This window comes from Otolemur garnettii, unplaced genomic scaffold (genome assembly GCF_000181295.1).
Source record: "Otolemur garnettii isolate 467f Iridium unplaced genomic scaffold, OtoGar3 scaffold00082, whole genome shotgun sequence".
Taxonomy (NCBI): domain Eukaryota; kingdom Metazoa; phylum Chordata; class Mammalia; order Primates; family Galagidae; genus Otolemur; species Otolemur garnettii.
Genome location: NW_003852477.1, coordinates 6,164,987 through 6,176,734, shown reverse-complemented (window position 1 = coordinate 6,176,734; position 11,748 = coordinate 6,164,987). Strand labels below are relative to the sequence as shown.

At 50.6% G+C, this 11,748-nt stretch overlaps 1 protein-coding gene across 4 annotated transcripts in view; it reads left to right on the top strand.

Moving 5' to 3' along the window:
- Positions 1 to 6,356, top strand: part of ZDHHC3 (zinc finger DHHC-type containing 3) — a 58,188-nt gene extending 51,832 nt beyond the window's left edge. For 2 of the 4 annotated variants that reach the window (XM_023515904.1, XM_023515907.1), the window contains one exon: positions 3,903 to 6,356. In XM_023515904.1, coding sequence (XP_023371672.1) covers positions 3,903 to 4,160 — 258 coding nt within the window. In that variant the 3' untranslated portion in view covers positions 4,161 to 6,356. The remainder of the gene's footprint in view (positions 1 to 3,902) is intronic. The other 2 variants (XM_023515905.1, XM_023515903.1) reach the window with 2 other exon arrangements.
- The last annotated feature ends 5,392 nt before the right edge of the window (positions 6,357 to 11,748 follow it).

Here is an 11,748-nt window from a genome sequence, read left to right as displayed (position 1 = left end):
GTAGGATAAGTATTGTTTCATGAAACTTGGCAGCATGTACGTGCACATATGTTCTGGGCTACAGTGTGAAGGTGTGAAATCACGATGAAGAGAGACGTGCTATCTGGCCAGCTACAAACAGGCACATTTGCATGGGCTCTGACTCCATCTGACGATGTGCAGAGCAGGGAGACAGCCTCTCGTTCTGTGGTCCCAGCTGCCTCTGTGCAGAGCACATTCCTGGATATCTGCCTCCCTCTGCAGCCTTAGTCCTCATGCATCCATTTCTGTGTGTTGATGGGTTTGTTCACAGATCACAGTTCATGTGTTACCCAGGCAAAGTTGGGCTGAGATGCTGAGGCCACACACACCCTGTGAGAGGTGCTGGTGTAAGCCATTGCCTGCTTACCAGGAATCAACTGTTTGGGTTCTCTTGAGCTAAAGAGGGTATTACTGCTCCTCTGCAAACCTCAAGCTTCAAAACTTTGCCTTCAGGACACGACTAATTGCACATAGAATTCAAAATTGAGTCCTACCCAACAAAAACATCCCTGAGGCCCTTTTACACATCAGACATTTGGAATATTTTCTCCTTTCCAGACTCAAAGTTGATGCTTCTTTAACATTCATCTGATGAACTACTGAGGAACTTTGGCAGACAGGCCAGCTTCTGCCTGGAATGCTGTGTGACCTTGTTGAGTTTAGCACATCATAGAAGTATCACATATGCTCATTACTTTTGCGTGAAGTCCAAGAGTGCTTCTCTGGGAACGTGCCACATGAGGGGAAAATAGCAATCCTGTGGGTTCTCGTTTCATTCCTCTCCAGCTTTCCTCTGACTTGGAGCTCAGCACAGGGTGGAGGTTTGCACTAGAGCTGGAAATACGGAGAGAAGACATTCATTTTAATCCAGTTCTGCTGCATAACCAAAATCTGGCAATTTTTTTTATTTTTTAACTTTCTATTGTATAAAGTCTACAAAGATGAACTTTGGCCGCTAGCATGGCCTCTTGGAAGCTCTTTTCCCCATCGCCAAGTGTCAGTACTAATGCACACCTCCTTACAAGGAGCCCTGCAGACTGATGAGTCCCAGTCAGTGTGGATACAGCCAATCTATCACTTCTGAGTGTCTCCTCTATAGCCTGGTGTGCCACATGGTAATGGCCCAGCTCTCATGGGGTCAAATTAAAGAAGATCTCTGGCTCAGAGCCTGTGGCTCAAGTGGCTAAGGTGACAGCCACATACACCTAAGTAGGCGGGTTCGAATCCAGCCTGGGCTCGCCGAAACAACAATGACGGCTGCAACCAAAAAATAGCCAGGCGTTGTGGCGGGCGCCTGTGGTCCCAGCTACTTGGGAGGCTGAGGCAGGAGACTCGCTTGAGCCCAGGAGTTGGAGGTTGCTGTGAGCTGTGATGCCATGGCACTCTACCCAGGGGGATAGCTTGAGGCTCTGTCTCAAAAAAAAAAAAAAAAAATTAAAGAAGATCTCTTGACAGCCTACAGATGATCACCCAGGAAGGGACGCAGGCTCCCCAAAGCAAGTTACCTCGGTTGGTCATTGCTGCTTCTGCTAAGAAGGGAGACCTGGGTCATTCAGGGACCAGTGTAGCATCCTGTGCCCATGGCCCACAGGAGGGTCCCTCAAGACTTGTGTCAACGAACTCCATTTTCTAAAACAGCCTTTTTTGTTCTCATTATTAAAGTAATACCTGCTCATTGGTGAAAACTTAGAAAGTGTGAGAAGTCTACAAAAAGAAACAAATTGTCTAAAATCCCATCCCCAAAGGTAACCACACAGACAGGTCTTCCAGTGCCACGTAAAACTGTATTAACACCATTTTTTTATAGCTGCATAGAGTTGTGCTTTGTTGAATTATTGACTTTGCCATCATTATTAGAACTTTGGGTGGTTTCCAGCTTCTTATTTTTGTCATTGTTCACATTTGTATTGCACAAATCTTTGTGTCTCATGTTATTGGCAATTTTTTTTATTTTTTAACTTTCTATTGTATAATAATTTCAGACTTACCAAAAAGTGGCAATAACAGTACAAAGATTTCCCACATACTCTCTAGTCAGCCTCACCAAAGCTAAACATGTTATAGTACCACAGTGCAAATACAAAACCCCGGGAACTTCTGACACAGCACTACTAACGCATCTGTACACCTTAACTCAGATTTCTCCCGCTGCCCCACCAATGTCCTTTTCCATCCCAGGATCCCCAGGATCGCACATGTCTACTTAGTGTCTTCCAGTTTGTGACAGTTCCTCCATCTTCCTTTGTCTTTCATGTCCTTTATTTTTAAATGAGATGAAATCATATAAAATGAGCCATTCTAGGGCAGTGCCTGTGGCTCAGTGGGTAGGGCGCCGGTCCCATATCCTGATGGTGGCAGGTTCAAACCCAGCTCCAGCCAAACTGCAACAAAAAATAGCTGGGCGTTGTGGTGGGTGCCTATAGTCCCAGCTACTCGGGAGGCTGAGGCAGGAGAATCGCCTAAGCCCAAGAGATGGAGGTTGCTGTGCGCTGCGATACCACAGCACTATCCCGAGGGCGACAAAGTGAAACTCTGTCTCAAAAAAGAAAAAAAGAAAAATGAGCCATTCTAAAGCATACATTTAGTGCACTCCCAGTGCTGTAAGCTAATATTGCTATCTGGTTCAAAAACTTTTTCTTCCGAGTTTGACCCTTTAAGATTACAGGTCAGTGTTCCTTCCTTCTGTTTGTGTCTGTTAGATGTTCTCACAGTCACACTGAGGTCATGTGTTTGGGGCAGGAGCACCCCGGTTGGGATGTAGTGTCCTTGGTACACTGTATCAGGAGGCATGTGGTATTGTTGGTGATGTTAATTTTGATCATTAGGTGATCGAAGTAGTAGTTAACCCTCCTGTAAAGGTACTATTTTTAGCTTTGTAATTAATTAGTATCTGATGAAGAGATACTTTGAGTTCAGATTCTTTAACTTGGAGTTTTTTGGAAATTCGAGGAAAATCTCTGAGATGATGTGGGAAGAGTGCTGGAGAAGAACTGACCCGGGCATGGTCAGGTCTCCAGCTCTGTGTGCCTCAGTTCCTCTTTCTGCATAACAAAGGATTATACCAGTTATGTAAGGATCTTGTGTGGAAAAGAAAACCTAGAACTAGGTACCCCGAGCTCTTTCTGAGGTGGTCTTAAGTCATGTGAAAGAGCAGTGCCTGTGACCAACAAACCCACAGCAAATTTCCCTTGGCTTCCAGAAGAGATGGAGAAGAAGTTGCCCCAAGGGGGGGTCAGAAGCCTCTGAGGAGGGTGTTGGGGGCCTGGAGAGACGCCCTGGCTGTGTCTTTAACTCCTTTGGGCTTCTCCCCCACTCCAACACCCTCCTTCTGAGGCTTGGTGGCTGAGTCGCAGCTGACACCCAGAGGCAGGTGAGTGGGCAGCTTGGGAGAGGCGGCAGGGCGCGCCTACTGCATGAGCAAGCCTGACCCCAGCCCTCAGACCCTGCGACACCCTGTGCCCTCCAGCTGCCTGCTGCATGCTGGCACTAGTTCTCGTGCGTCTGCTTTTTCACTGGCATGCTGTTTGTACCCCATGCTCTCCCTTAACCCCTTCAGCCTCCTTCATGCTCTGTTTGCAGCTCCTACCCTGGTAGGAGTGGTCCAGAATGCTCAGGAGGGTCAGCCTTGCCAGTGGTCTCAGCAAATGGGTGCCCAGCTCATGCCTGCAGAGGCCTTGCACCTGTGGTAGGAAGGGCAGGGCCGGTGGTGGGAAGCAGGCCTGGCTCGCTGCGCTGCTCCTCGCCACTCCCCACCCAGGGCCCATCCAAGCCACAGCAGGCTGTGCCCTCTCAGACCCTGTGTTCCTATACCATGGCTGAGGTGTGTGCAGGAGGTGCCCGGCCCCACCATGCTGACCTTCTCTGTCTCATTCTCCCCCCAGGGCATTGAACGCCTCAAACGAAAGAATCAACCCAGGACGCACACAGGCAGCTGGCAGTCGGTGAAAGAGACCTTTGGTGGGGACCTCTCCCTGAACTGGCTCAACCCCTTCTCCAGACCATGTCAGCCAGAGATCCCCATTAATAAGGACTTGGTGCGGCAGGTGGCGTCGCTGACGGACACCGACTACACGGAGACAACGGAGGAGCCGTCAGAGGAGACGAAGGACGAGGACTCTCTGGAGGTGATAGATGAATAGATGCTGCTGTGGGGAGTGACCAAACACAGCGCGTGTCCACTGACCTTCCTACTGGGTTTCTGGCTGTAGGGGCTCACGGGCATGATGCTGCCAGCACCCCAGTGCTCCCCTCGGCCCTCTCTTGCCTGCTGCCCATGTTTTTGGGGGAGGATGGCCTGGGGACAGCAGAGGAAGGTGGAAGACCTTTGCTAAGAGAGGTGTCTGCCTGAGGAAGTCTTCCTGAGAAGTCTTCCTGAGTTTGCTAAGAAGAGTCTTTCCTGAGAAGGAGCTGTTCCCCAAGGCTGGGCAGCTTTCACAGCTCTGTCCAGCAAAGGGAGCCTGACCAGGGCAGCAAAGGGCTTTCCCTGAGCCTTCCTTGAGATGCCTGTCTAATCCTGAAAAAGGCTCCCTCTCTGCCTATTGAAATTAGGAGGAAGATGTGGCTGCCACATCTACCTTCAGGGGGTCAGTGAGAGAAAGCTATACACGCACACAGGGGCACATGCCCAACGTGGACATGAGCCTGAGTTAGGATGGTAGCACCAAAAATTAGTTCCCATTCCAAAGACACTGGAATCTTCATGGAGTCAGCTTGGAGCTGTCCCACCTTGTGGCTGCACATCTATCCACTCAACAGGTGTGGGTAGGAGAAAGACTTATTGAGAGGTACTGGGGACTCATTAACATCCCCCCATGAGAACTTAATTTAACTTTCCCTCTCAGAGGGAATCCCACAGCACACATGGGTAGAACTGACCAGAAATCCTACCTGTGTGTTTTAGGCCAGTTTTCTCAAGACGATGCCCATCTTGTCTCTCTGAAACGATGAGTGATGGCCAGGGCCTGCAGATTGATGAACCAGGAAGACAGACAGAGACAGACACACACATTCTACCAGGATAACCTGGACCCTAGTCACCCCATTTGAGCCTGGGGAGTCCGTGAGCAAGGCCGAAGGACTGAACAGAGGTCCTGGTGCTCCTGAACCCCATTCCAGTGTTTGTTTCTGTACCAAGTCCAACAGAAGGGTTCATATCCCGATTTAGTGTAAGAAATGGATCCCCTCCCCCAGTCCTCGCTTAGGCCTCCATTCTTCTCTTTGGCCCATTCCCCCTGTGGGCTGGCATCAATGGAAGGCACAGGCACCAGGCAGAGCCTACCCATGCCCGACCTCTGTGTGAGGGCCCCACTTCCAGCTCCAGACAAAGGGCCTGCATCTTGGCCTAAAGGGGCCTACTGCACCAGTTCAGTGGGGAAGGTCAGTGCTAGGAGGTACAGCCTCTGGACTCTGAGAAAGGAGGGAGAGCCCAGGGGACAGCACTCTCGGGCATTCCGTGAAGGGTGATGACTCTGGGAATCCCCAGACTCCAGGGCATTGCTCAGAGAGGCCACTGCTCACAAAGCCTCCTCAGCCTAATCTTGCTCAAAACTTTCTGGTGTGTCCATGCCGGAAGTGTGATGGCCGGACTCCAGCACTAACGGGGAACCTGGAAGGCTGCAGCCTCCATAGCCATTCTGCAGGCCCCATTTCTTGGTCCATATCAGCTTGAATATTTAGCGATAATGACATAAGGAGCCCAAGTCAGCTCTAAAGACAGTTAACTGGTTTGGAGCCAGAGAGGAATGCAGTGCCAGCCCCCTGGGGTCAGGAGGCAGCAGTCAGAATAAGGGAAAAGGGTTTTCCAGTCACTGTTTTCTAACATTGGCCTCTGTGCTGAGTTCGGGCGCAAGGACAGAGGGGTCTGCAAATCCTCATGGCCCTTGAGAAATGTCCTTTCACATTGGGTTAAAACTGCTCCTCCTAGGGGCCAGCTTGGCCTGAAAGCAGAAGTACTGACCAGCCCCAAAGCCAATCCTGTTTTCAGACTGGCTGCTGTAGCATGGAAAGTTGGGGTAGAGAGGTGGACTGTGCCTCTCCTTGCACCAACCCCACCTCCATGCTAGACCTCAGCCACATCCATCAGTCCTGTTCCAGGAGGCACTGAACTGGATCTCAGCTGGGGTTAAGTGGGTAATAACCAGTCCAATATCCTGAGCCCTGTCCCCCCATGCCAGTGACACAGTGGCCTTCTTTCTGTGGCAGCTGTTGACAGCATAACATTCTTCTGCTTAGCCTTAAACTGCAAGTACTGCAACTGATGTCAAAACAAGATGAAGACTGGTAGGGAAGGAGGCTGGGTGCAAACCTTCGCCTCTTTGTTTGAATAAAAAGCTCTTTGCTCAACCTTAATGTCTAGAGTCTTCTGTTCTCATCAGGAGATCTCAGTCCAGACCTTTGGGCAGCATCCTTCTTGGGGCACCTTGAGAGCATTTCTAGGAGAGACTTTCTTCATTCATGGTGTGGGAGACAGGACAGTGTTGTGCAGGCATGACTGCCTCTCAGGTGGACAGTGCTACAGTGGGTCACCCCCCTCACAGGAAACTGAATCACCCTTCATTCAATAAGAATTAACTGAATATGTACTGTGTGCCAGGGAGGTGGGCATTTGGGGAAAGGGTAAGTAGGGTTGAGCTTTTTTGAGGTGGAGAGCCTGAAAGAGGGAGGATGACAGGTGTTTCACCCTTAAGTGTAGGTGAATGTGAGTGTCACACAAAATTACCCTGATTCTTGCTACATCTGTGCCTCTGCCAGGGTGTGTCCAACTGAGGTTATAGCCTTCGCGAGGAGCTGGATGTCCTGAACAGGCAGAACAAAGGAGCCAACCTCTTGGAGGTGGGAAGATCTGAGAATGGGACAGCTCCTTGTGACCACATGACCCATCCCACCACAGGGTACTTTAAGAAGCTTGTTGGCATAAAGAAAAAAGGACTCAGAAGACCACATAGTCATCTCAACGTAGTCAAAGTTTAATTAAAAGCACATTGATCATGTGAGCAAATCTCTGGAGGGCAGAACCAAAGGAATGGGCTTCAGTTAACATAGAAGGGCTTTCTCTTGCTCAAGGAGGCTCTTCCCCAGGTTGACATACCCCTGGCACAGACCCCCTACTCACAGGAAGGGGAAGCAGTCAGTGGGGCCTCTCCACCTGCTCAGAGCTTGCCTGCTGGTCAGCCCCAGGCACCTGCCCCCGCTGAGAGAGCGGAGCCTCAGGAGAGGGAGGGTCTGTCTCCTGGCTGGGGAGGTCTCCTGCAGGGCCTCATGGGGTCCACCTGTACTGGTGAGATGAGGCAGTAGCCAAGGCCAGAGGCTTCCAGTGGTGCACCCCTTGGGGTTATCTTCTGTACCCCAAAGGTCAGGAAGGAGGACCTTTGTTTAAACCCTTCTCCTTGACTGGCCCAAGTCAGTCTGTGGCTGGTCTGACTTCCCCACCCCCTCCCCAAGGTAGAGGCCCACAGGGTCAAAGGCAGCCAGCGTCACTACTAGGTAATGGTGGGCTGGAGGTAAGGCTGCTGGGGTAGATTTTACTCCTTGGCAGTGAGCAGGCTAAAATTGAGGGAAGAATTGAAACAACAGGTTCAGCAAATTCACAAACTGGCCCGAGGCCCATATCCAAGATGGTTCTCAAGTGGATGCCCCATCCCTGCTCCTCCAGGCAGCATTCAATCTCCACTGGCTATCTCTGTACCCCAAAGGTCCTGCTGGTTTGAGGACCTTTGTTTCTTCCTTGCTGACCTTTGGGGTACAGAGATAGCCAGTGGAGATTGAATGCTGCCTGGAGGAGCAGGGATGTTTCTGGTACTGGAGGGTGAGAGTGAATGTCTGCTGGGACCCAAATGAAGACGTTTCAAGGCCAGTATGGAGGGGTGGCACTGGGGCAGTGTACCGACTGAGCATCCCTGTGGTGGCAAGCTACCATCACCAGGAGGGCTGTGACCCTCCTCCTCTCTTCCCTCTCTGCATTGTTCTCTTTGAAGCCTCAGGATCTTAACTCAGCAACACCATTGCTGGCAGGTCAGAGGGGCTACTGGGTCACCCACTATCAGATAGTGTCTACAGATCTCGTACTTGGGAGACTGAATCCCTACTGAACTGCCTTGAAGGCTCACCTAGATCTGGGGAAGCACGGGGGCCATGGAGTGGGCTTATGGGGCCACAGTTTCAAGCTACATGAAGTTGTAGGAGACAGGCCAACCCAATGTCAGATGGCTGTCAGTCCTGCTTCCGGCTCAGTAGGCAGGACCAGCCATGGGATCAATGTATGCAGATGTCACAGAGAAGGCCACTAGTACACCTGTTGTTCCTCAGACTAGGTCCCCCATAGGCAGCCGAGGAGAGTGGGCAAGGAGCACCAGGAGAGGGACTCTTGGGATTTTAGGCAGGAGACAGAAGGAGAATACACTTGCAGGAGGCCCAACCCTATGCTGAGATAATAGTCTGATTGGCAGATCAGACTAGGGTGAGCCCATAGCCTGAAGGGATGGCAGCTTCTCACAGGGCTCCATCATGTGAATGGCCCTGGGCTTCCTGTAGCCAGTAACTTTGGATGTCTGTGGATTTGAATCTAGACAATAGTGGCCCTGCTTTTTGAGGCCATGAGTCAGGAAGGGGTTGGGGGTTGAGGATTGCTTGTCTTAGGCTGTGTGTTTCCAGTTGTAAAAGTGATAACATAAGACCTGGCCTCCTGGGTCTGGCTGCCTGTGGTTTGCACTGGCCTTTGAACTCCTTACCTTTCACCTGCTGGCTCTTCAGTCTGCCCTCATGTGAGCAATCAAATCTAATCACCCATGATCTGAACCTACATGCAGAACAGGACATGCTGAAATGCTCAACCAGTCACTCCCGCTGCTGGGTTCACAGCATCAGGCAGAGACTAGTCGGTGAGAATAATCCTCTGAGCACGAATCTCTTTCACTTGATTGGAACTAAACTTGATGATGAACGTCCTGGGTCCAGTTTTCATAGCAGTGCATTCTATTTAGGATTGGATGGCCTCACTAGGCCGCACCAACCTAGAAAATTCAGACATTTAGACATGCCATCAGCTGAAGCTGACATGGGCAGAGGAAGAAGATGAGTTGGGTGAGGAGCCTGGAGGCCCAGCCTTAGCCCCCTCTATTTAGAAAGCCCTCACCACCACCCGGGGTGCTGCCAGTTTTCTCAGATGTAAACAAGATGGTTGAACCAGCTCTGACATTTCACAGACCCTCCTGGGAGTCCTGCCTGGATTTACAGATGTTCTTGTTTCATGGGTGTTGGCAACAGTTGTCTCATATATGAAATTCAAGAGGAACATCTGTTTTGTGATGAATCCACATGAAAAGAATTGTTTAGCCCTTCACTACTCTAGGGAGTACTGGAGGCAAATTCAACCCTTTTCCATAGCCTGCAAGAGGCCCTCAGCAAGGCTTCTCCACCCTACCCCCACTGTCCTCAACCTCAACACCACAACTAGGTTTCTGGTCTCCAGAGAAAGGGCTCATGACAATACCATGTACTCACACGTGTTGTCTGCTCAGGGCCCTGGCATTTGCCAGAAGCACCTGCTCTGGGCTCGTCACACGGTGGCTCCTTCATGGGACGCAGGCCTCAGCAGAGTCACCTCCCAGGGACACCCTTTCCACCCCCACTGAATGAGGCCCACCTCCACCCACTGCTTTCTCTCTTGCTAGAAGATCCTCTTGTCATAGAGTCCTCTTTGCATGTGACCCTGTCTGGAATTGGCATGTACTCCTGTCTGTTTGCTGTCTGCTGTTTTTTTTTTTTTTTTGAGACAGAGCCTCAAGCTGTCCCCCTGGGTAGAGTGCTGTGGCATTACAGCTCACAGCAACCTCCAACTCCTGGGCTCAAGCGAGTCTCCTGCCTCCGCCTCCCAAGTAGCTGGGACCACAGGCACCCGCAACAACGCCCGGCTATTTTTTGGTTGCAGCCGTCATTGTTGTTTTGGCAGGTCCGGGCTGGGGAATCGAACCCGCCACCTTAGGTGTACGTGGCTGGCGCCTTAGCCGGTTGAGCTATAGGCGCCGAGCCGTCTGCTGTCTTTAATAGAATGACCAAGTCCAGGAGGGCAGCGACCTGCTCTACCTCTGGGTTCCAGAGCCAGGGATGGGTCCTGGCACTTAGGAGGGACTGAATGGAAACTTGCTGAATGAGAAAGAGACACAGGTTATACCCCAAGTGCTCGGTGCAGGCCCGGCTGGTGCTGGGTGCTCAGTGAACTCGGGTGGGGGAAGGCAGTGTACCTAGGGGCACCACACAGTCACAGAACCAGGAACATTGAGGTCCTGTCCATGTGCTGAGTGGGGAGCTCTTGGCACACGCACAGTAGGTCCTTATTTCATCTTGGCTAAAGGTAATGGATGCTGTTCACCTGTGATCTCCACCAGCATGTTAGAGGGGACTCTACAACTGTTGTTCACTCAGAGAGGGGACAAAAGGAGCTCTCTCCAGGAAGTGGAACCACGTCTCTTGTAAACCGATCTATCCAGATCTACTTTTAAAACTTAGAAAGGTTAAAGAAAACATCCTCATATTAATCTGAAAAAGAAAAATCCCACCCGTCACAAGATCCAACACATCTTCCGTCTGTCCCCTAATTGTACATTTGCCTTTGTCCTTACTGTAACCAGTGGACGAGCCATTTCCTATTGTCTTTGCAGTCACAGTGTGATATTTTTAATCATTGCTACTGGCTTGCCTCTAGCTCACATAGCTCTGGTGTCAGCAAACCTCAGCCCTATGACCGACTTATCTGGAGAAAGTGCTGCAGACCCCTCTAAGCAGCTGCCAGCTGAGCTGCCGCATCTCTGGTCTGGCCCCTCTCCACTGCTTGGCCAAGGAACAGGGCCATCTGTGGATGGAGTACTCCCTACGTGCCAGGTCCTGACTGAGCTCCCATTTCGTCATCATGGTCCTGTTATTCCCACTTTACAGACGGAGAAACTGAGGATCCGGGAGGTGGAGGCACTCCTGGCTCAGACTTGCAGGAAAGGGTCCTTCAGGATCAGAAGCTCCCACCCCATGCCACATGACTAAGGGTTTGAGGCTTTACCTGTGCTGACCTACAGGTCCATATTTGTCACCAAAGTGGCCACAGGTGGGGCACAGCATTGCTCACGCACAAGTCCAGCGTGTGGTGGGAGGCAGTGCTCGCTGTTTCAGGAAGTCAGTGTGGAGAACCTGCAACTCGGTCAGCAGCACAGCATGTGGCTGGGTGCCCAGAGTTCAGTGGTTAGGGTGCTGGCTACATGCTCCCGTGGGTTTGAACCTAGTCCAGGCTTGCTAAACAACAGCAAAAAAATAGCCAAGCGTTGTGGCATGCACCTATAGTTCCAGCTACTTGGGAGGCTGAGGCAAGAGAATCGCTAGAGCCCAAGAGTTTGAGGTTGCTGTGAGCTGTGTGACATAACATCACTCTACAGAGGGTGACAAAGTGAGACTCTGTCTCAAAAAATAAAAAAAAAAAAATGTAATATCTGCAACTTACTCTCAAGAGTTAAAAAAAATCTATATCATCTACTATATCTATATCATCTACAAATGTGTTGATCATTTAGGGAATGTAGATGAATAGTGTATAGAAATTCTTACTATTTTTGCAATTTTTTTTTTTTTTAAACAGAGTCTCACTATATCACCCTCCGTAGAGTACCATAGATTCACAGCTCAAACTCTTGGGCTTAAGTGATTCTCTTGCCTCAGCTTCCCAAATAGCTGTGACTACAGGCGCCC